Source organism: Vipera berus, assembly GCF_964194415.1.
Source record: "Vipera berus genome assembly, chromosome: 1".
Taxonomy (NCBI): domain Eukaryota; kingdom Metazoa; phylum Chordata; class Lepidosauria; order Squamata; family Viperidae; genus Vipera; species Vipera berus.
This window is the reverse complement of record NC_138202.1, coordinates 175,837,327-175,861,743: the sequence shown is the minus strand read 5'-3', so window position 1 is coordinate 175,861,743 and position 24,417 is coordinate 175,837,327. Positions and strand designations below refer to the sequence as shown.

Below are 24,417 nucleotides of genomic sequence, written 5' to 3'. Positions count from 1 at the left end.
CAGTTGTGTTAGAACTACCATAATTTAAGGATGCTTGATAGGAGTTCTGGGAATTCCTCCAATATACCTGGGCTACCAATTGGGAAGCACTTCCTTATATAAGGAAAACTTGTATTCGTTTTTTTTAGGCAAAACGACAATATGTTTTCTTGCAGAATGTGCACTTTTTATATAATTCTAGTCAAAACAGTTCTGTTTATTAAATTTATAATCCCTGAAGGACTGTAAAATCTAAATCTCTCTGTAGCAGATTTTTGAAAAGCCACAGAGACAAACTTTCAGAATTAGAGGTTTTCAGAATAGAAACTTTACCGTCACAGGTTGGATGCAAGATGATGCTTTCTTAGCTAACTTTAAGGCAAATATTAATTTATTATTATTATTATTATTGGGACTTATATGCCGCCCTATCTCCCGAAGGATGGTGTGATGAATATGATAGATGAAATAAAGGTACCCGAAAAGGTAAAAATAATGCAATTTAGTGATACAATAAGGATACTTCCTAGTTTTATGTAAAAGCCTTTGTATGATTTAGCATCATGATGATACATGCATACATTTTTTTATTTCAATGCTTAGAATTCCATTGCCATTGAAGATTTAGATTTGGAAACTTATAAGCATCTTGAAAAAGCAATTGAAAGAGCACTTGTTGATTTACAAGGCGTTGAGGAAGGGAGCTGCAGCCAAGCAAGATCAAATTCTGCTCCAAATGTTGCTGGTCTCATGTCCAAAGATGCACTTCGACCATTTCCTTCTGCACCGGAAACTCCAAGAAATCAAGCAGGCATGATGTTTGACATGCTCAACAACCAGGATCAAATCTTAAAAATGACACCTGAGCAGTTGGAAGTTGTTCTTAAGATTCTCCACAAAATATTGAGGCAGAACTCCAGACCCCCAAATAACGGATGAATCTTAGCCTTCTGATCCTCAACCAGCCTATGAGTGTACTTTTGGGTTATTATTTTCCCCTGGTCATAATAAAAAATAAAATGCTCTTAGTACGTTTTAGTTCAGAAAGCTTGAAAACTTATTTGAATTATTACTAAAGCAACCTTATTTATTTATTTATTAATAAAAAGGCCATTCTGCTTTTTGTCCCAGTCTGATGCTTTTGAAAATTACTGGACTACAATACTCATACTAATCAACGACTGGACTGAAACATGATTTCTTCCCAAAGACTGCTTGCTCTGCTGAATGCAGTTGTTATTTTTGTTATTTTGTTATTTTCATTGATCCAGGATGCTAAGACCTTTTTATTTAATTAAGATTGCAATGTGGAACTCCTAGATTACAACCTTGTAAACAAATTTTATTTGGTCAATTATTCTTTGAATCAAGCTAATAGGTTTTTAATTCTGTAATATGTGCCTGATAACATGCCATTCCAATTGTTGCTGACTCTTAAGGAAATTACATAAGCATTGTCTATAAATGTGTCTATGTGGCACATCAGATGAAATTACTATATGTGTCTTATCTCCTTGGCCACATTCACACCTACTGTCTGAGTAGAAGCTAAAAGTCTGCTATGAGGTAGCTTAGTATGGGAAAGCATAATCTCCTGATGCCCAGAATCAAAGATGTAATATTCTTAGAATTGGATATCTTCCAAATCAAATCCAGTTCAAAACCATCTGGCAAGGATTGCTATCTAAACTTATTCCTCCCCATCCAGATCCAAAAAAACCTCCAGGACTTTCACATCACCTATTCAGTCCAAGTTGTATAATTATTTTCAAAATACTGATTATATCTGACTCCATGTCAATGAATGCTTCCCTCTCCCCTGCTTTTATTACTTTATAAATAAGGTGGTAAACATACCCAATATTCCTTTTTCTCCAGAAGAACCCTGTGAAGAGTAGTTGTGGGGGGAAAGGAGGAGGGAGGAGTATTAGGTATATTCACCTTGAATTACGTATAAAGTAAAAGTAGGATAAAAATCTAATAAAAATATGTGAACTAAAGAGATAGAAAATTAGAAACTGCTTATTATTTGCTAGGGTATATTTGTCACTCTATAGTTGATTTGATATAATGGTTAAAAGCATTGGGATAAGCACTGGAAGACTGGTCTAGTCCTGGCTTAAATACCAAACCAGCTGGGTGACTTTGGGCCAGTCACTCAGCCCTAGAAAGAAGGGAAGGCAAATCACTTCTGCAAAATATTGCCAAGAAAATTGTATGTACTTGTCTACATATTCACCAGGAATCAAGACTGATTTGAAAGTATCATATATGCCACTCCTAATCACATAGGACAGCACATGTATGACTTGATTCTTCAGATATTTTTGTTGCTTGCTTTTCTCATTCTTTGCCACAACATCATCTCACTATTCTTAATGAGTCACAATGGTGGTCTGAGAACCAAGGATTGACAGCTATGTGTCATGGTTCCGATAAATGAGACAGTTCAAACAAAATGCAAGCATTGTTTATCTAAAAAGTCTTAATAATGAAACGAAACATCGGCACTCATGGAGGGATGCCAGAATCTGAAATCTCCTCCCCCCCAAACCCATTGTAACACACACACAATCCCCGCCCTTATCTACACATCATAAATCACATTATACAATTAGTTTTACATAGGTTTCACTTCCCATTCTGTACGCGGGCTTTTCTAATCTCAAAATAGTCGTTAGAAAATTCCCTCCAAGATTCAAAGCAAAGCAGTTTAAACAAAAGGCTGTCTCTTACATTGTCAGTGCAAAAACATGTCAATGTTTGCAGCATTGACACTGTTCAGTAGGGGTATGCTGTGGTGGTGCCGTGGTTGGAATGCAGTATTGCAAGCTCACTCTGCCCACTGCCAGGAGTTTAATCCTAACAAGGCTCAAAGTTGATACAGCCTTCCATCCTTTTGAGACTGGTAAAAAGAGGACTCAGATTGCTGGGGGCAATATACATTGTAAACCGCTTAGGGCTGTACAAGACCATGAAGCGGTATATAAGTGATTGAAAGCACGTAAAAATGCAAGTAGAAAAATAGGGACCACTATGGTGGGAAGGTAACAGCGTTCCGTGCGCCTTTGTCGTCTAGTCGTGCCGGCCACATGACCACGGAGATGTCCTCGGACTAGCGCTGGCTCTTCAGCTTTGAAACAGAGATGAGCACCGGCCCCTAGAGTCAGAAACGACTAGCACGCATGTGTGGGGGAACCTTTACCTTTTTATGCCTAAATAGGAAGGTATTGGGGGGAGAAGCTCACTAAAGTTTTTGAAGGTTAATCTATAGATTCAAAGCATATGTGCTGAATGTTTGACCACTTAGACTCAGTTACAGATTAACCACCTGTTAATGTTCAATGAAATGACTTTTACTGTATGCTTGTTTCTTTATTGCATGTAATTTCTCTTACTCCACTTTCCTCCATTTTCTCTTCCCTCATCTCGATTAAATTGTATGCCTATTCTTTAAAGATCCAATGAAATGTTATTTAATCCATAAAAGTTTATGCCATAAAAAGACTTCAAACTACCATAAAAGAATTAAAACTGACCTATAAATCAAAAGTCACGAAAACTAAATGTCACAAGAAAAGAAACTATCAGGAAAGAAAAGATTTTAGAAACTAATGTCCCAAAAGTGGAACACCAAATTTGTTTCCTATTCTGAAAGGGATCATGAAAGAAGTATCAGTTTAGTTACTCCTGATAAAACAGCTGCTTGTGACTGAAATCTATGGTTAGATTTAAAACAAAAACTAGTTTTCAGTTATGACTTCAAGGAGGAATTTGTGTATCATGTTGAAGTGATAAAATGGTAACTCTTATCATAAAAGAGCCTCGGTGGAGCAGTGGGCTGATGCCTCCTTAAGTAACACCAGCTGCCTGCAATTAGTGCAGGTTCGCATCCCGCCAGGCTCAAGGTTGACTCAGCCTTCCATCCTTCCGAGGTAGGTAAAATGAGGACCCAGATTGTTGGGGGCAATAAGCTGACTTTGTAATAATGCCGCTTGGGGTGTGTGTGAAAGCCCTAATAAGCAGGCATATACATAGAATGAAGGCTACTGCTAAGCTTGTAAGCCGCCCTGAGTCTTCGGAGAAGGGCGGGATATAAATGTAATAAAATAAAAAAAATGTATTTACAAACTGACATGGTAGTGTACCTTTAGGACCAAACCTTTTCTTTTTCACAAGTGTTTTAATACAAAGTTTTGATACACTTAGGAAAAAAATGTGAAAAATACTTGATTATGAATAAGAAAACAGAAAAAAAATACTAATTCCAGTTTGAAGTTGAAAACAGATTTAAGCTTTTTGCCGTAAGTTCAGTAATCACCATTTGTGACAAAAATATCTACTTAATATACAAGCATAAGTGAGCACGGAATTATGGTTGTAAAATTATAGTTGTAAGTTGAAGCATCACATGAGTGGACCTGATTTTTAAGCATTTTCTTTGGCAATTGTTAAGCAAATGCCACAACTGTTAAACAAGCACTGGTTTTTAAACCAATCTATTATTTTCCTTAATAGGCTTTTTTTGCTGGAATTTGAAATAAACAGAAATTGGCAAAAACCATAAAAATCCTAGTCATGTGACAGCAAGACCCAACAAATGGCAGTAAAAGTGAGCCAGTTGCTAAGCACCCAAAGTGCTATCACATGACTGTGTATGTGTGCCCATGCGTGCCATCATAACTTCAAGATCGGATTGTAAGCAGCTTTGCAGGCATTCTTGTAACTGCAAACAATTGCTAAGTTCATAAATTGAGAACCACCCATATAAAATACATGATTTAGCATAAAGTTTAAAGTTTCAAAATATCTTTACTATATATTGAAAATCATCACATTTATTCCTGACAAAAATAGACATTTCTTGACACAGCCAAAGAACACTGGTAAATTTTCACTAGATTTTTATGTATTCTTTGCATTAGGACCCACTTACAAATACAGTGGAGTTTTCTCTAGGTTAACTTGTTTTTCTCCTATTTTGCTACAGACAAAATTAGGCACTGGTCTCAAAATAGTTCTAGGATATTATCCTATGCTTACTTGACAATCTGCCTAAAACAATAGAGCTTCTAAATATGCTAGCATTGTATAGTCTCTTATTGATGAGCATGAAATAAGGTGACATTCACTCAAATGATCTTTATTAAATAATATTTTATTACAATTAAATTTGTCAGAATTAGGTTGGCAATACATACTTTTCCTTCAGTAGTTTCATAGTTAAAAGGCCACTCACTTGCGATGCTAGATAAGGTTGTATACTTAAAATTATTTTCTATTTCTACATGAGTAAATAGAATGTACATTATTGAAAAATCATTAATAAAATATTAAACTTCCAAAAATATGCTGTACAGGTAACAAGAATTTAGGTTTACTTTATTCAATTATTCACAGTACTATTCACAGAAAGCAGCCTTTTTTTCTGTTCCTTTATATTTTCTATTTGTAATTAGGACTGAACTTTCTCAAGAAAAAGCAAAGCTACAAAGAAAATGATGAGTGAGAAGTCACCTTTTCCCCCCCAAAAATGTCTCAGCCTTTAAGTAATATTAACCAGACTTCTTGTTCTTTCACTGACCCTGGAGCTAAGAAGTGGAAAGAAAATGGGCTACAAATCACAATCTATTGGTAGATGCTCATGTTTCACAATATAGTTTGCTGCAGGAGGCTAATAGTTCCTATGTTGTTGCAATCATTGTATTCATGTGGTTCATCAGAACTTTATAGCCAAGAGTTCTTGTGAATTGTCTAAATAATACAGATTACTTTTATATTAGTCCTACAAATTTTGGTTCAAATTATAGCTACTTATTCAAAGGATGAATATTTATATTCCCAGAACAGCAGACCACAATTAAAGCTATGAAAATTAAGCAGTATTCTTAAGTATTAAGTCAAGTAATTTCAAGCTTTTCTTTGGCAAATTATTTTTTCCTTAATTTGATTTCTCAAAGACACACGTTCCATTTAAAAACAGCTACTTTCTTCAAGTTACAGTGTTGGCTACTTCAACAACCACTGAAAGTTATGTAGTAGATATCCAGAGCTCTCAGAGATTTCCACATTGATATTTTTTGCAAGGAAAAGACACATTTTAATGAAGTTATATATTTGATATAAACTTGATGATAAAGAGGTGATTAACAATATATTAAAGAATGGAACAATATTTCAGATTAATATTCGGAAGGTAGTCATAGCACATAAGTACTGTAATGGTATATGCCATTCCAAGCAAATTTTTACTATGCAAATGGATACCGTTACAGTTCAGATGTAACAAAGATGTAAAGAGCTGTACAGATATCTTTGCAATTCAATTAGTAAAGATTAATAAATTCTCATACCATTTTGAAAAAAATTCTCTCTGGATAGCATCATCTGTATAAACTTTTAGCATTTTCAAGTATACCAAAACAAAAACTATTTTGACAACAGCAGCAAGTAAATCACATTATTTTCCAAAGAGGTATAGGAGTCCTATACCACAATTAGGACCAGAATTTCCATTGCTAAGTAAGGCAGTTGTTAAGTGAAATGCCCAATTTAATGACCTTTTTTGCTATGGTTGTTAAATGAACCACCATGGTTATCTGGCTTCCCCCACGACTTTGCTGGTCAGAAGCTCACTGGGAAGGTCACAAATAGAAATGACACAACCATGGGGATGCTGCAACGGTTGCCAATCCGAGGACCAAGTTATAAGTCCCTTTTTCAGTTCTGTTGTTAACATTTGAATGGTCATTGAATGGTTGTAAGTTGAGGGCCGGCTGTATGGTTTTAGTACTCCTAAAATTCCCAATATATCTTTTTCTCATTTGGCAACCTACATTCAGATTTATTCCAGATGGCAGCTGAATGCACTGTTGGTATTTGTGACTGACTACATTTGATAGCAGGAGGCAAGAGCGAAAGTAATGAACTCTTTGTGTCTTCTTTCACCTGAAAATTGAGAAAGCAGTCATTGGAATAATGACCTTACATCACACATCTATTAAAACAATTACGAATACCATCTCAGAGGTTTATGGAAATACAATGCATGTTCTTGTTGCCAAAACGTTAATTATTGCTACTAACTAAGCTCATAAAAACAGTGATTGCTAATAAGAGACTATGAAAATCAAGGGCTACTTCCGGATAGGTTGTTCAATAGGCCTGATTAAAGATGGCAATTTCATTATAAATTCAGACAAAATGGCCATTCTTTAATCCAGTGGTTCTTAAACTGGGGGATAATTTGGGAATAGCCTCAGGGTAATGAGGAAATTTGTAATTACTTGTTTTTGAATCAAGGATGAAATTCGGACTGTCACTGCCAAGATTCTTGTGAAAAACCATGGAGTATGGCATTTTTTTGTGGGGATAATGACATTATTCAAGATAGGAAAAATCAGTAATTGGGTCATATAATTTAAGAATCACTGCTTCAGTCAACAGTTTATGCTTATCTCCTTTTCCCTAAATGCAAATAATTACATTTAATGAAAAATAGAGGCAAGAGTGCCACACAGGCTGCCTTGAGCCCCGGAGTGAAAGACAGAATATTAATTGTAATTCATTTATGCAGAAAGATACAAATAAGTAATCCATACTGCAGAAGATATGATGTTATATTGTCCTTAATTGCTAAAAAGGTGTTTTTTTTCAGATTGAGAGGTGAAAAGGAAACTCTTTGAACAAAATATATGGAGGAGCAAGTATCCATCCTAACAGAAGATATTTGAATGATCCATACATAATGGGAATGCGCTGGGAACTGGGCAAGGAATTTAAATTGTTGCAGAATCATAGCTGAGCTCTTGTGATACTCAATATTATCCAAGGTGCTTGTGATTTTATAAATAGCAATATAGTAGTATTGTGCATTTCCCGAATTAGGCTATAAGCCCCCTCCTTTCTCTCTGTTCAGAATGATATGTGTACAGTATTTGTAATGAAGAAACATTTTATAATAGTGGAATTCCAATGTAAACACACTCTATAAAATATGCAATACTTTGTTTATCCCCAACCATGTGTTTCAAAAGAAAAAAGGCTGGCTCTATAAAATAGCTGTGTTTATGCCAGCAGCTATCTCAGTTCTGCAGGTGGGGCAAGGCAAGCAAATATAAGTATTGCCTACCATGGATATGATACTATGGGTTCTTTAAAATAAAACTAAACTGGAACAAATGTTGCAGACTCTAAATTGCAGTTTGGTAACCAAAATCAGAAAGGCAACACCTTAATCTCAAACAGGACTTATAAGTGGACACCACCTATTATACACAAATCAAACTTGCAGAAAAGGCATAATACATTATTTCACCAGTGCACAAATTTATATATTAAACTCAAACTGCTCCAAACAAATATTTCCTGTTCAAATCAAAGATGTTGCAGCTTCCAGCATCTGATCTGTTTTCTAGACCCAAAGCCTTAGTGATTTCATACAGCTAATATATCTAACAAAATGTATAATAAACTCACCTGCTTGAAAAAATCATGTGACAAAAGGCCCCTTGCTGATGGCCTATATCCCAAAAGGAAAAAACAAAGATTAGATATCTAACCTTTGCAAAGATCTGGCAATTACTTCTTCTCTCTTGTAATTTTAGCAGAATCAGTTGATTGAAAGAAGAATCAGTATTTTTCCCATTTTAATTATTCCATACACATATCCTTGCTACAACAGATTAATAGTTTAAAAATAAAATACTGCAAATATATATTTTCAAGCTCTTTAAATATGAAGTTTCAAATTTGCAACACTAATTAATAATGAATAGTTTCATTAACCACCTTTTAATTGACAGAACAGTACATACTAAAACATAAATATTACTGTTGGATAGAAAAATATGTTCCTCTCTAAATGTTCATCTAAATATTTTTTCCAGCTCACATTAACTCCTCTCAGCATGGGGAATGAAAGATGCAGGTTAAATCATCTACTCATATATTATTTCATATATTACTCCTTAAAGGCTCAGCAATCATGGAAAAACAACAACCTGAGATTGAATTATATGAAAATGACACTTAAAAATGTCTGACCATTTACATGAGAATAGTATAATATTTCAAAATTTGATGATTTCATGAAATTTCAGACATTTTTTTAAAAAAATTATTTTTTTTTAAATTTTGTGGCTGCCCTCTGGGGATGTTATGGGTCTTCTGCTAATTATAAGTAATCATGGATGTCCTGCTGACAATTACAATTTGGTAATAATGTATGATGTTCATATATAAACCAGGCTTTCAAAACATAGTTCTAATTTCAGTTTAAAATAATTAACCTGTAACTTGCACATTATTTTAAAGCATTACCTTTGTTCTGGGTCCTGATGCAAACACAATTCTATCAAGTTATGGAAAGCAGGAGAGAAAGTTTTAGGTGGGGTCTGTAGTCTCTCACTTGTCATTGTGCGTGTCATGCTTTCCCCAATTCCCGAATCAATTCCCGACTGAGAATTTTTTATCCTAGATTCTCCACGTGAAAAAGTGTTTATAGCCCAAGGACAGTAAGACGGACCTTTAAGTTTTTGCAACAGCATCTGGTAGAAACATACAGACAATATTGGAGTCATTTTGAAACAGAGAGGCAAAGAAACACCATGACTAAATGAATGCAAAATGTCCAATGTCTGTCTTAGCTTACACAAGAATAGTAGTACATTGTGGCTGCATTAAATAATAAAATTTTGCCAAAGTATTTATCAGAAAAAGTTACAAAACATGCAGTTTTCCCTACAGTTCAGTATTCATTGGGAATTAAATCCAAGTCAATCAATCAGAATAGAGCTGGAAGGGACCATTTTCAGACAAGTGGCTCTCCAGTCTCTTCTTAAAGACCTCCAGTCAGGAAGCTCCCACAACTTCTGAAGACAAGTTGTTCCAGTGGTGGGCAAGCTGTTCCACTGGTAAGTGGCATATTGCTTTGCTGCCAAGGAAGGACAATTTAACAAGTAATCAAGAGCAATGCTTCATGGACTGGTCTTTGCATGAACCAAGTAAACAGTGAACTTAAATGAGAGATCATTATATCCAAACCAAATTTACTCAGAACTATACTTCTTAGAGAAGTGAATCTAATTTTTAGAGAATTGAAACTCTGGGTACATAAAATGTCAGAATTAAGAGGTGTCTTATGCTCTTGATATAATAACAGTTATTCACTTAGTTATTAAGAACCTAATCTAGAGATTTTTATGCTTTACCTGTGTGCGAGGCATATCCTGAAAAGGTACATGCCCATTAGCTAGTTCACAAGCTGTAATGCCCACACTATAGATGTCAGATTTCACATTATATCCATGCATATCCTATAGAAGAAAACACTTATCAGGTAAACTCAATTGTTCAAAGGTTGTCAATGTACACTAGGAAATGGATGCCTACCCAGATGAGAAATATTTAAACATGCCATGTACAATTCTATTATTTGTACATATGGAATAAGTTAGTCTACTAAATAAAAAGGACTACCTCTGAAGCATACAATTAGGCTGTACAGTATTCAACTATTTTAAATATCAATGATATGCAACTTCACAAAAGATCTTCAAAGTGTTCAAGAAATTCATGATTTCATATGTAAACTATACCATCAGTGCTACAATAAATCAAAATCATTTTAATGAAAATATTCATGTATTTGTTCTTGTATTTCCAGCAAAATATTTGATATCAATACAGATGGAAATACTGTGTTTTTGAAGACATTCTAGCTATAAAGAAATAAAATTAGTCTACACTGCTTTCTCAAGATAAATAAATTAAAAACAATTGAAAATTGTTTTTTAAGAAACATCTTTAACACATGCAATCAGCAAAATGCAGTATTACATACATTGGTCTCTTGCTCCTTGATGTTTTCACATACATCCAAATATAAGTCTATTCTTCTCCCCAAATCTGGAGCAAATGTTGCTCCATTCAAATGAAATTATTCAATAAATAGGAAGATTTTTTTTAAAAAAAAATTATATATAGATTGAGAAGTAAAAAAAAATCTTATCTACCAAGCTACAAGTGGACCAATATTCTATGTTGCAATGTAAAACTTTCAGAAAAGAGGACTTCATTCAGAAGTGGATTGATTCAGGCAGACTATTTATATTTGTATGTGAGTGTGTACATGTGTGTGCCCAGATGTGTACGTCATCTTATATTAGAAAGATATTTAAAATATATAAACTAATATACACAGATCTATGGAAGTCACCTATTTCAAATGGGAACTTCTTCCATATATGATACGATGAAATGAAAAAAGAAGGGAAGTATATTTTAAGTCTTTGGATAGAAGAATCTTAATATGATGATGATAGTGCTTCATTATTTATACAATATCCTTTCATAGAAAGCTGAAGGGGTTATATGAACAACTCAAGTACTTCAACAAATGTATTTATTTTCCAGAATACTGGAAATTAACTTCTACCGGAAAGCAATGCTAAAAATTTATTTCTCAACAGAAATAGAGGAATTAAAAACAACTATTTTACTATGTACATGTAACAACTTATGTAATTTGTCCTAATTTTCAGCAATAATTTGGCAAGGGTAATTGTACACGGGACTATACTGATTCAGATATACCATTTTAAACAACATGGAATACACATCTTGGAATCATAGTATAACTGCAATGCATCAAAATTCATAGTGCATAGTTTTAGATAAAACATTAAATGCCAATGTTTAAAAATTGTAAAGAATTTTTTAAACATAATTAAGATTAATTTATAGGGTGTAGAATTTAAATACTTAATGAATTTCTGACTCAGTATATAGAGCAGGAAAGCACAGCCACACAATGCAATCTAATATATACTGACCTGCCTTAGTAATTCAGGACTCAGCCAAGGAAGCATAGAAGTACTCAACTGGGGGAAATCATACACAGCTTTTAATTGCTGTCCACTGCTGACTAAACTATAGAGGTGATTTAAGCCCGACAAGTAAACTAGGCCATCCCCTGAAATCAGTATGTGGCTAGCTTTAATACTTCTGAAATACAAACAAACAAATTAATTATATAAAACCCCAATTGTCTTGCTAGAAAAATTATCCTATTAAATACATATTAAGATTCTGACACATCACCTATGTAGGTTTGTTTCTTCTCAATAGCTATGATCTTTTCTATAGCTTAAAGGTTATACTATTCTTTATTTATCAGAAACAGAATTGAAGCATACTGCTTATGTTAAACTTGATGCTGCTCTTGCCTGTGTTACTCTTGAATTTAGTTAAGAATTACTCTTGACTTAAGAAATAGCAGATCTCAGTCTGTGAAGATGTATCTAGCAAAGATGCTCACCTCAATATAAATGATGCCTTGATTTGAAGTGACAATTTCAAATGATCGATTAAATAGGCCTCAGCCCAAGAAGGTACCAACTCTTTCTCATTCTACTTCTCTGCAAGCCAGGGATGAAAAACTGGCTTGCAGGCTGGATTCATTCCACAAAGCCTCCCTAACCAACCATACAAAAGTTCAGCTTATAACAGGGGTGTCCAAACTTTTTTCAAAGAGGGCCAGATTGGATGAAGTGAACATGCTGGAGGGCCGAACATTTTTCCGAACATTCTTTGAACAATTACAATTAAATGCAAATGAATTATTTTATGCCAAGTTAATTGCAAATGGCATACTTTTCATTTTATAACATAAGATCAACTGACAGCTGAGTTTTCACAATGTATTTTAAATAATTTTTAAAAAAAACTTACCTGCACTAATGTGAAGGGTGAAACTGATTCAATTCAATTCTCCGTGCTATAGTGTTACGAGCCAGGCAAATGTTGGCAAATGTTATTTGCTTTGACAAGGTCAGACTCTCTGGTAACTGCTCACACACTTCCACCACTTCACAAATTCTGCTAGGCCAGGGCCCTACCTACCCCTGTCCAGCTCCCCACATCCCAGCCCATAAAATGGCTGTGAAACACAGAATGCGCGCACGTGCACACACACACACACACACACACACACACACCCGCCCTTCCCTGGACGTCGCCTTCGCCCAGGGGAGCCAGAGGGCTTCGAAGCCGGGGCAGCTCCGGCGGCAAAGAAGGCGCACCCTCGCTGCACCGGCACAGACGCCGCGCCAAGCCCGCGGCGGGGGGAGGAGCGTGGCGGTTCGGCCAGACAGGAAAAGGTGCGGGAAGCGGCCGCTGCCTGGTAACGGCGCCCGGGCTCACAACATGGAGGCGGTGTAGCGAGGCTGACGGTGCGCGCCTGGCCTGGCTGAACGGGAGAAGGGCCTGGCGGGCGGAGTCTCTGAGCTGGCGCCAGGCAGAGCAGAGCGGGCGCCCCGGCCGAGCTTTGCTCGACAGCAGCGCAGCCTGGCCGGCCACTCCCTCGTCGCTCTTCCCTCACTGGACCGCGGCCGCCTCGCCCTGAGCGCGCGCTTGCTCGCCGCCTCCACGTTGTGAGCCCGGGCGCCGTTACCAGGCGGTGGCCGCTTCCTGCACCTTTTCCTGCCTGGCCGAACCGCCACGCGCTCAGCCAGGCCAGGCGCGCACCGTCAGCCTCGCTGCACCGGCACAGACGCCGCGCCAAGCCCGGGGTGAGGGGAAGGAGCGCGGCGGTTCAGCCAGGCAGCCGGCCCTTCAACCCACCGGAGGAGCGGCAGATCGGCGCGGCCGGAGTCGGGAAAGCCACTAGAAGGGGGAGGGGAGTCACCTCTCCCCGCCGGGGGGTCGCCCAGCCCGTCCCGGGAGGCTGACATTTCTGCAGCCAAAAAAGTCGTCTCGGATTCCATGGCGGAAGGTCACCCCCGGGACTCCAGCGCCAGGCAGGGCTGAGAGGGGGAGGGGGGGAGGAAGGGAGGGAAGGAGACAGGGAGGAGAAAGGACGAATGGGGGGAGGGAGGGAAGGAGAAAGAGAGAAGGAAGGAAGGAAGGAAGGAAGGAAGGAAGGAAGGAAGGAAGGAAGGAAGAAGAGAGAATGGAGGCAGGAGAGAGGAAGAAGAAAGAGAAGAGAGAGAGAGAGAGAGAGAGAGAGAGAGAGAGAAAGAAAGAAAGAAAGAAAGAAAGAAAGAAAGAAAGAAAGAAAGAAAGAAAGAAAGAAAGAAAGAAGAAAGAAAGAAAGAAAGAAATCGGAGGCTTGGACAGACCCCGCTCCAGGCTCCGGGGCCGCCGCCACGGAATGCCCAGCCTCGGGGGGGAGTCTTCTGCAGGCGCGCCCTGGCCCCCTCCCCTCCCCTCCCTCCCTCCCGCGGCCCGTTCCCAAGGCGGCGCCCGCGGGTCCCCGGACTCACAGCACGCAGAGGGCGAAGGCGCCGGCCACGCTCTCACTGTCGCGCACCAGGAAGCTGCCAGCCCGCCCGGCCCACGCCAGCAGCTCCTCGGCCGCCGCCCGGCTCAGGTCCTTGTGGTACCAGAGCGGCCAGCCCGGCACCGCCGGAGCCCCCGCGCCCGGGAGCCCCAGCGCCGCCGGAGCCGCCGCCATGGGCAGCCGTGGCGCGCAGGGAAGGTGCTCAGTGGGACGGGCGGGCAGGCCGAGACCCCCGCCGGCCACCCCTGCCTCGCCCACAGCGCCGCATGGCCCGACCGGAGACCCCCGGCCGCTCAGGGCATGCCCGGCCCAGCGGCTCCTCCTCTGGGCTGCGCTCCGGCCGGGATGAGGGCGCGATCCGCTCTCCGGGCCCTTCCCCTGCGCACTGGAGCCGCCCCGGGCCCTGAGCAGGCCTGGAGGAGGAGGAGGAGGAGGAGGCGGAGGAAGCCGCGTGGAGCCCCGGAGCCTGGCTGGCGGGGTGGGGGCGCCAGCTGGGCCGGCCTGCGCTTCCTGGGGCGGCCCCTTGGTGGGGGAGGCGGGAGCAGCTCCCAAAGGGGCGGCCCTCAATCAGAAGGGAGGGCCGTGGGACGTGGGAGGGCCGCATTTACATACAGCAGGGAGGGCTGTTGAGGGCCGTATTAAACCGCCCCGCGGGCCGCAAATGGCCCGCGGGCCGGACTTTGGACATGCCTGGCTTATAATTACATGCACAGAGAGAAAATGGAGAGCGACTGGGTGGCTTCCTCTGTCGGCTAGGCTAGAATGAAACAGAAAAGGTTCATGGGCAACCATTACCAGTTTATAGCCCTCAATCTTTCTAGTACTGAGGAAGATTTTTTAAAAACCCACATATGAAATATATGAGTAATCCTTTGGTCAGTGCAACATAAGAGAATTATTCTAGGTTAATGTGACCCATTTTTTCACATTATTTTTTTCTAAATGGCGAGGGTCCGGGATATTTGAGGGAACACCTGCTGCCAGCATCAAGCTCCCTTCGTCCAGTGCGCTCCCACAGGGAGGGTCTTCTCAGGGTGCTGCCGGTTAAAGATTGCCGGCGGGTAACACCCAGGGGTAGGGCCTTCTCAGTGGGTGCGCCTGCCCTGTGGAACCAGCTGCCTGCGGAGCTTAGGACTGCCCCCGACCTCCGTTCATTCCGCCGGGACCTGAAGACCTGGCTCTTTGAGCTCTCTGGCCCAGGCTGAGAATTTTTTAATTTTAATTTTAACTGGGTTTTTTATTTTTCTCAGGGTTTTATTTAATCTTTTTTAATTTGTTTTAACGTTTGTATTGACTTTCTTTTAAATGCCCTGTAAACCGCCCTGAGTCCTTCAGGAAAGGGCGGTATATAAATCTAAATAAATAAATAAATAAATAAATAAATAAATAAATAAATAATTCTCTTCCCGCCTCTCCCAATCAGATTTCAAGTCTAAATATTTGATAGCAAAATTAGCTTGGTGACTCCCCCCCCCCTTTCCCCCCCAAAATGCAAGTTTAAACAATATTGCATGAATTCTAATTTTAATAAAGCTATAAGTATTGTATTATATGTTTTTATTTGTTCATTTGTTTTCCACAAAACTATGTAGGGATCTTGCTACCTCAACATACTCAGTTTATACCTGAGGGTCCCTACTAGAACTCTATAATGTAACTTAAGCCCTTATAAAGTAGAAGTCATAGCGTATAGAACACGTCCATATTACTTCACTGCAAACAATTGTGATAATAATTCAGAGAGATCATTTAGCTATACACAAGTGCTCCTACAGATGGCTCAAGCTTTCCTTTTCTCCTATCCCTTGTGCCAATTCTTCACAAAGTATTTAGAAATGTCAAATACTTCTTAAAATTTAAGAGTCAGCAATTAGAGACCAGGGGAAGGAACTCTTAATGAGCTCATGCATCTCATCAGAAAATACCTTAAAGTTTCATATTGTAATACACTCAAACACAATATATTAAAATAATTGGAGTATTTGTGGAGGTTTAATCTATTTTAAAGCATTTTGGAATTCCATCTGAGAATGAGAAATGAAAACAAATTGTTATGCTTGGTAAGGACATACATCTTAATCAGAGAATGCTACTAAAAGAAAATAGATAAAATAATCACAGAACTTTTCAAGCTTCAGCTTGGATGGATTCCAATAAAGTTCTTCCATATTACCTGTGAATATAACCATGTTGATGCATATAGTTCAATCCACTAATTGCACCAAAGAGGATATTTCCTATTAAAGCTTCACTCATGCCTTCAGGGAAGTAAGTCCTCAGGAGACAACTGGCTGAATCTAGAAAAAAAGAGCCCAAGGTTTATAATAAACCTTTATTGTCAAGGTACAACATGTGTACATTGAGATTAGCTGAGCCTCCCCCCGTGCTCTCTCCCCCCAACACACAGTGACAACAAACCCTCCATCCTACCACATCATGTGAACCAACTACACCACACACCGGCCTCCCAAGTCAATTCTGCATAAGATTATGTCCCATTTAAAAGCCTAACAGCCCACGGATAAAAGCTATTTTTCAGCCTGTTGGTACGGCTGGCTATATTCTTATATCTCCTACCGGATGGTAGGAGAGTAAAGAGATACCATCCAGGGTGTGAGTCATCCCTGAGAATCTTCCTCACTCTTCCAAGGCAACGAGCCCTGGCGATGTCATCCAGTGGTGTCAGGGAACAGCCCACAATGTCTTGTGCTGTGCTCACTACCCTCTGTAATACTGTCCTGTCCGCGGCTGTCAGACCAGCATACCAAACCACAATACCATACGAGAGGACGCTCTCTATAGTAGACCGGTAAAAGAGGGTCATTAGCTGTTGTTCTACCCAGTTCTTCCGCAAGACCCTAAGAAAGTGAAGCCTCTGTTGGGCCTTTCTAGCCACCTGGGTTGTGTTAACTTTCCAGGTCAGATCTTCACAGAGGTAGACTCCCAGAAATTTAAAGGAGGAAACTCTCTCTACACAGTCCTCCCCGATGTAAAGTGGGGCAGGTTCCTCCTTTTTTCTCCGGAAGTCTAACACCATCTCTTTCATCTTGCCGATGTTTAGGTGCAAGTTGTTGTTAGTAGTAATTCCTCATAATATCTTTATAAATATAGGAAGGTCAGGGCTGGCCCAGATATTTTCTACCATAATTAGGATGATCAAATTCATTGATCTTTTGCAATGTTTCAAAAGAAGCTCAAGAAGAGCTCCTGGGTAGAATATAGATGTATATGATCAAAGAAGCACATTAGCACTGGCCTCAATTCTGTTTCAAAAGGTGGTCTCAATGGTTTCCCCTTTTAAGTAATTATTCCACTTAGAAGTATAAAAGATTGCACAAACTAGGTACCAATAAACTGAATTGCTCTGCATGTGCAGAAGGAATTTAATAATAAGGATATATTTTTGTAAACAGAGTACTTACTGTAAGCCATGAAAGGGGAAATAACCCAAAGCCACCTTCCAGCAGTAAACATTGCCCAAAAAGTCAAGATATTTGGATGTCGGAAAAAGTGGGATAATATCACCTCATTCTAGAGAAAGAAAGGTTTTAATAATCTAAAAGACAGGAAGTACTCCATACAGTTTTAGCCATAGGACAATGTGTGTGTGTGCGCGCGCTTTCAAATCATTGTTGACTCCTGGACTAGTCCCTGAAGTTTCTTGGCAAAGTTTTTTGGAAGTGGTTCACTCTTGCCTCTTTCCTAGGGCTGAGAGTAACTGGCCCAAGGTCACTCAGCTGGATTTTTCCTTAAGGCAGGACTAGAACTCACAGTCTCCTAGTTTCTACCCTACCTCATTATAAGGCACTAATGATCTGAAAACAATCCTTGAATCAGAAAAAAATAGATGGCTCATTATAATGTCAGAAATATAAAACCGAAATTACTTGAGAAGGCTATATGCATGAAATCTGCATGAGCATATTTCCAGATTTCTTTGCATATCTAGAATTACTAGGAATATGGGGATACAGGTAAAAGTCTCAACTTATTATATATCAAGTTTAAAATCATGTTTACTTGTAAAGCTTTTAAGAGTTCTTCAGAACATCTTTCCAGATCTGTAATTCTTACAGCCACTAGTGTTCCTGTCGGGATATGACGGGCGAGGTAGATTGAAGTTAAGTTGTTGCATCCCTTTCCTATAAAGAAAAGTTAATATACCACTTAAAATTCTAATTAATTCACTTATAATCTTTTGGAATGGATGATACACAAATAAGGTAAATAAATAAATCATTTTTTATGACTCAGAAATTCTCAACTATTGTGAAAAAGAACACCTTTCAAAGCAAGCATAATTAAATATCTGACTTGAACTAGAAGACAACAATCTGATTCTGAAAGCTATTTCCTAGTTGAAACAATCTAAAGCAGTTTTAAAAAGAGGATTACAGATAGTCCTCATTTAATGATCACAATTGGGACTGGCAACTGTTGCTAAGCAGTACAGTCATTAAGTGAAACATCACATGGCCACATCAGACTTATGTCAATTCCATACAATTGTTAAGTGAATCATCCCCAGTTATTAAGCACAATGTCATGTGACTGTAACTTGCAACTTCTTACTGGATTCCCCATTGACTCTGCTTGCCAGGGGCCAGCTTTGAAGCTCACAAATGGTGATCATGTAACCATCCGATGTTATAATTGCAAACCAATTGTGACGCACCCAAATTGTGGGCATGTGACTATGGGGATACTATAATGGCCATAAATTTGAGGGCCAATCAAAAATCTAATTTTTCAGCACCATTATAAGTTTGAATGGTCACTGAACAATGCTGTCCTTAACTGTATTATGCTCTGGGAACTATCAAATAATAGACCCCAAGTGTAATTTAGAAATTTACATAGTATTCAGAACAGATCAATGAATATTGGTATAGCATATTAAATGTTTAAGGCAATAATGTACCAAAAAAATGAAATAAGAATCAAAATTAGTATTTTAATAGGGATTACCAATTGAAATTCATTTGAAATAAATCTTAAGCAGCTCATTAGAATAACAGATATCTTCATATCAATTACCAGCACCATGTGCTAATATCATACAAAGATGCTTGTGTAATACCATCGTGAAGAGGCAATATTCCAATCTTATTCATTCAAGTAGGATCTGAGGCAATGAAAAAGAATGCAAACATGCATTTTCTTCTGGCTAAAAAAGAGGTGATAGATATTGCATCTGAAAAACAATTATTCATGCACGATTCCACAATGTAAGTTATCCTTATACTACTGAAGCTATCATGAATAAAAAAGACCAATATCAAGACTTGCTAAATCAAAGGCAAGAAGTTAAATGGAAATAGATTGTAAAATACAAGCATTAATGAAGATAAAACTATATTTCAGACCTATTAGCAGGGCATGGCAAAGGGTAAAATTTCCTATCTATATCTTCAGTTCAAGTATACACTTAAAGATCTCTCACTTAAGACAAAATAGGAGCATCTTTCCATCACAAAACAATCACCTATTTCCACTTGGAGATCATAGTGTGATACATCAGAGGACCATGGTATCTGTTCATCTCCTCTTTGAGTTGATTGGCCCCAACATACAGCAAGTTCTTCTGTCTGTATAGCAAAAATATTTATTAACTTTTATTGTTTAAAATGGTGTCATTTCAGATAAATTTTGAAAATCTGCCAATATTCCTCCTGTCTATGTATCATTTCAAAAGCACCAACTGATTTTTAGTTTTGCCTGGTTTTCATGGCAAGAACTTCTTTAATTGGGGTGTGATTTTTTTATCAAGTTCAGTGTATTTAATTTCTAAAGAACCCTATGTGGCTGATTAGATATGGTACACCTTTCATTCTATCAACCAATCCATGAAAAAGCCAGGCAACCCTTTTCACTCAAAATATTATACAGTGTAAGTCCATTAAAACCAAATTACTAAAAAATATATCCTATTTAAAATGCTACTATACTCTACAGGACAAAAATGTATTTGGTATGTAATTATAATTCTCAAATATATAAATAGTTCTCACTTATTAACCCACTCATTCGGTGATCATTTGAAGTTGCAACGGTGTTAAATGTGTGGCATTTACGACTGGTCCTCGAAGTTACAGCCATCACACAGTCATATGTAAATATGATTGAGATCTGGCAACCAGCTTGCACTTGTAGAGCTGTTGCACTGCCCAGCAGCCATGTGATAACCATTTATGACCTTCCCTGCTGGCAACAGCAAGTTACCAGCCTGCTTGCAAGTCACTTGTGAGTTGCATCTTCCTGCTGGGTTCCCCACTGATTTAGGTTTTTGGAAGCCAGCAGAAAGTTGCGAGGAGGTCTTCTCTTAATGACCTGTACTTCTTATTTAACAACAGCAATGGGGACAGTCAGGACTGCCAAGTGACATTTTATCACAAGCGAAGACACGATTGTAATAGGAAACATAACTACTGGTTCTGTTAAGGTGAGATGAATTTTATCTTACCAAGTCTTGACTACTGATGTTTTCAAATTGCTTTTCTACTCTAATGGATTCAACTCGTGTCCGTAGAATACAGGAACAGTCCTAAAAGAAATATGAAAGTAGAGAAATAAAGCCTTTAAATTGTAACTCACTAATCTACACTCATCTGTTATGATATGAAACTGCAATCTTACTGCATAGTAATAATGAATTAAAGTCAACACACACCAAATCATCTTGGTGGGTTTAGGGACATCTAAGAGCCCATTTTTAAAAATCATGATTAAAAATCATGATACACTTTTTCAAAACTACAGTATAGTTCTCTGAATTCAAAGCTACATAAATATGAGAGATGCTGGACTTAATCATCCGAGTAACTCCCTTTTTATGACCCTGTAAAGTGACCCTTCCAATTATTAATTTTATCCCTGTAATCTTTAGTTTGGGATACAACAACTTGTTGTGGGGCCCAAACCTGAACATTACATTAAGATGTAATAATCATTTTAATGTATATTAAGATGTAAGAGGAGGGGTTAAAACACAATTTGGGGCTATATTCTTACAGTTCAAAGAAGATTCTATTTCAAAGCTTTCATTCTGAAAAGTGAACCAGAGTTCTGACCCTTTCTCTGCAATGGACAAAAGAATCTTATTCTCTTTATCTCTTTATTATATTTCCAACATTTATATAATATAAGTATAAACTTAACATGTGCTAGATTTCAAAGATTAAAACAAATATATGCTTACCAAACAAGACATGGAACTGTTTTAATTCATGGAAAATATCATGTTAATCCATTTATTCTGAAAGAGAACATTAAGATAGTAAAGATTACAGTACATTCAACATCCAGATATCAACCAAAGATGTCTCTTTTCCTGTTTGGCCATAAACATCCCCAGAAATCCTCCAGCATATAGTGTTCTGGACAGAATTAATGATCCCTAGCACAACTCATCAAAAATTTTTAAAATCATATTCAAGCATTATTGGAGTTATAGCAGAAGCCTTTTCAGGACATGATTTAAACAAAGAACAAGAAGAAAATATTGGGCTTTAATTTCTTTATATGGTCTGTATTAAGACTGAGCTATCACATGTCTGAAATCAGTCCATGTGACCATGACAGTAACTTAACCACAATTGGTACCCATAGCTTATAAGGTTTACAAAACTTAACCATAGCACCACTTGTCTGAACTAAATTGAGAAATATTTCTTTCTGCTGCTTTTGAAGAGATAGAAACTGGAGGTAAGTACATATGGAGAGTAGGGAAATTAACAACAGCAAGAAAGCTGGTCACCACCTCCTTTTAACTCTAGTGCTGATAATGATCTGGCATTATATTTCTTTTTACTAAAATGTAACCCTCTGTCAACCTTAACAAATGAGGCACAATTGGTTGTGATTTGACATACTGACTGAATATACTGTATATTTATGATTGCATGTCAAATTAACAAATCATGCAAACCTATTATTTGAGCAACCACTTTTTTTAAAAAAATGTACTATTCCTTTATATAGACATATTTTATAAAATTGTATGTCCAGAAATGAACTCTGGGGAAATTATTTCCAAAATTCTTTGCATCAAGAATGCTTTTCATCACACAAACAACACAGTAATATTCTCCTCAACGTCTGCAGTTCCTTTTAAAGGGTTTCCCTTTAAGCAAAGCATGCTAACTTTAAAAACTCAGAGTTTGCACACATATACCTAAGTCCTCATCTCACAAATCCAGCCTTCTCAAATGCCAAAGATTTTCTGTAAGTTATTGTTTTAATATTATTAGCTAAGATGGGAGTAAATACACAGGTGGAAAACATCTCTCTCTCTCTCTCTCTCTCTCTCTCTCTCTCTCTCTCTCTCTCTCTCTCTATATATATATATATATATATATATATATATATATATATATATAAACTGAGGGGTATTAGAAAGTGTGGTTTTTAAGCTGAACATGCATACTTTCTATTTTGACTACAACCTACCCATATTGTCCCCTTAGTAAGATCACAGATTCTTCCATTAAAAAAGGATTGTGTATATCTCTTTCAGAGCCAGCTTGGTGAAATGGTTAAGGCATCAGGCTAGAAACCAGGAGATCTGCCTTAGGCAGAAAAGCTAGCTGGGTGACTTTGGGCTATCATTTTACTGAAACCTAGGAAAAAGGCAATGGTAAACCACTGCTGAAAAATCTTGCAAAGAAAACTGCAGCGACTTGTCCAAGCAGTTTCTGAGAATCAGACATGATTGAACAGAAGAAAAAAATATTTATGCCTTAAAGATGAACATGTTAATTTTATTATAAAAGCTTTTCTCAATTTGGACTACATCATCCATCTTAGCTAAAAAAAAGCAAGAGTCAGGAATTATAGCCATCAATAGAGTCTAACTTTAACAAACTCTAAGAGTTCTCCATCCCACTCCCTCTCCCCAAATATATTACAAACTACCACAAAATAAGGATGAAGGGACACAGAAGGAGCAAGTCAGATGCCTAAGGTCAATATTCAAATCATTGAAATGTATTAGGAAGATGCAGGGGACAACTCAATCCATAACAGAAAGATATGTCAGTCTTGCTTAAACGGTTGACCTGTTTGTTGGGCTAAATGCAGACAGGTATAATAAAAATACCTGTATTCAAGCTGCATATAGGATCCAAGATATATCATGCTAGGCATCTTAACGTTAACAAATACTAGTGCTAACCTTCCAGTAAGGACTATGAACGTAGAACCTTCAAAATCGCATAGGCAGCCTAGAGAAGCAACATAAACATAAAGTTTTGTCAGAGTGCATGATATAATCCAGGGGTCTTCAAACTTGGCCCTTTTATGACTTGTGGACTTCAACTCCCAGAATTCCTCAGCCAGCAAAGCTGGCTGAGGAATTCTGGGAGTTGAAGTCCACAAGTCATAAAAGGGCCAAGTTTGAAAACCCCTGATATAATCCATTAGAAAGACGCAACCACTTCATTCTCCCAATGAGTCACAACTAATTCAGCCGGAATAATAAGCAACTAGGAAAGTTTTCAACTTTTCCCTCTTACGGGAACTGTGTAGGGAGGTGACTTTGGGCGTCCTGCCTTCCTATTCCACACGTACGCTCGTTTCTTCCCACTTTGCACGGACTCTTTTTCCTTTACGCCCGGCCCGACCTCAACTTGCGTCTGTTACCTTCTGCGAATTTACCAGGAACTCTGCCCCATAGCGCCTCGTTGGGGCTTCCTCCAGAGCAGAATCACCCCCCGAGCGAATTAGGCTTGACCCGGGGCGCGCGTGCCTTGCTTCCCCGCTTCTCGGTGAGCAGAGGCGGGAAGTGTCGGGGTGGGGTGGGGCAAACGCCCCCCAGTACCCTGAGGCAGACCGAGAGCCGTCCGCCCTCCACCAGCTCTTTTTCCAGAACAAAACGACCGACGACGGTCCCCAGGCCCCTAAAAACTTTAGGCCCCCCCCCCGCCCCCCCCCCAGAGCGACTGCGAAGGAGTCCAAACCGGCGGAGGAGACCAGCACGAGCGCCTCCCACTTAAGGACTACGAGCCCCATAGTGCTCTGCGATTCATATTCGCTCGAGGGACGTTTCCAAGGGGGGAGGAGGAATGGAAGGAGCTGTTCCCGCCCCACTGTTGCACGATGGGAATCGTAGTTTCAAAAACCAACGGAGGGAGGGGTGGCCGAAGCAATTCGACGAGCTC

General features: G+C 38.8%; 2 protein-coding genes and 1 long non-coding RNA gene across 4 annotated transcripts in view; 2 read left to right on the top strand and 1 right to left on the bottom strand.

Moving 5' to 3' along the window:
- LOC308668341 (uncharacterized protein) overlaps positions 1-3,430 on the top strand; it is a 30,063-nt gene extending 26,633 nt beyond the window's left edge. The window contains exon 10 of the mRNA XM_081328186.1: positions 583-3,430. Coding sequence (XP_081184312.1) covers positions 583-918 — 336 coding nt within the window. The 3' untranslated portion in view covers positions 919-3,430. The remainder of the gene's footprint in view (positions 1-582) is intronic.
- An 862-nt stretch (positions 3,431-4,292) lies between these two features.
- STRADB (STE20 related adaptor beta) lies at positions 4,293-24,178 on the bottom strand. 2 transcript variants are annotated; one of them, XM_081328228.1, is made up of 12 exons: positions 23,900-24,175; positions 21,459-21,515; positions 20,724-20,804; positions 19,746-19,848; positions 18,281-18,402; positions 17,683-17,791; positions 16,434-16,557; positions 11,814-11,985; positions 10,191-10,295; positions 9,301-9,527; positions 8,458-8,500; positions 4,293-6,927 (listed from the first exon to the last, which is right to left on the bottom strand). In XM_081328228.1, exons 2-12 carry the CDS (start codon positions 21,468-21,470, stop codon positions 6,775-6,777), a joined length of 1,251 nt encoding a protein of 416 aa, XP_081184354.1. In that variant the 5' UTR covers positions 21,471-21,515; positions 23,900-24,175; the 3' UTR covers positions 4,293-6,774. The 2 variants fall into 2 exon arrangements, with proteins under 2 accessions (XP_081184354.1, XP_081184355.1); XM_081328229.1 differs by lacking the exon at positions 10,191-10,295 and having other exon boundaries at positions 23,900-24,178.
- Positions 6,959-8,160, top strand: LOC308668380. The gene is made up of 2 exons (XR_014026506.1): positions 6,959-7,008; positions 7,637-8,160. It is a non-coding gene; the product is annotated as an uncharacterized lncRNA (long non-coding RNA).
- Positions 24,179-24,417: the final 239 nt, after the last annotated feature.

What these genes read in the sequence shown, in the direction of transcription:
- STRADB (XM_081328228.1), bottom strand. An exon ending in TTCCCCTTTCATGGCTTACA is followed by an intron (nt 16,558 to 17,682) that starts GTAAGTACTCTG and finishes CTTTTTTTCTAG; the next exon opens with ATTCAGCCAGTTGTCTCCTG. An exon ending in CAACATGGTTATATTCACAG is followed by an intron (nt 11,986 to 16,433) that starts GTAATATGGAAG and finishes TTTGTATTTCAG; the next exon opens with AAGTATTAAAGCTAGCCACA.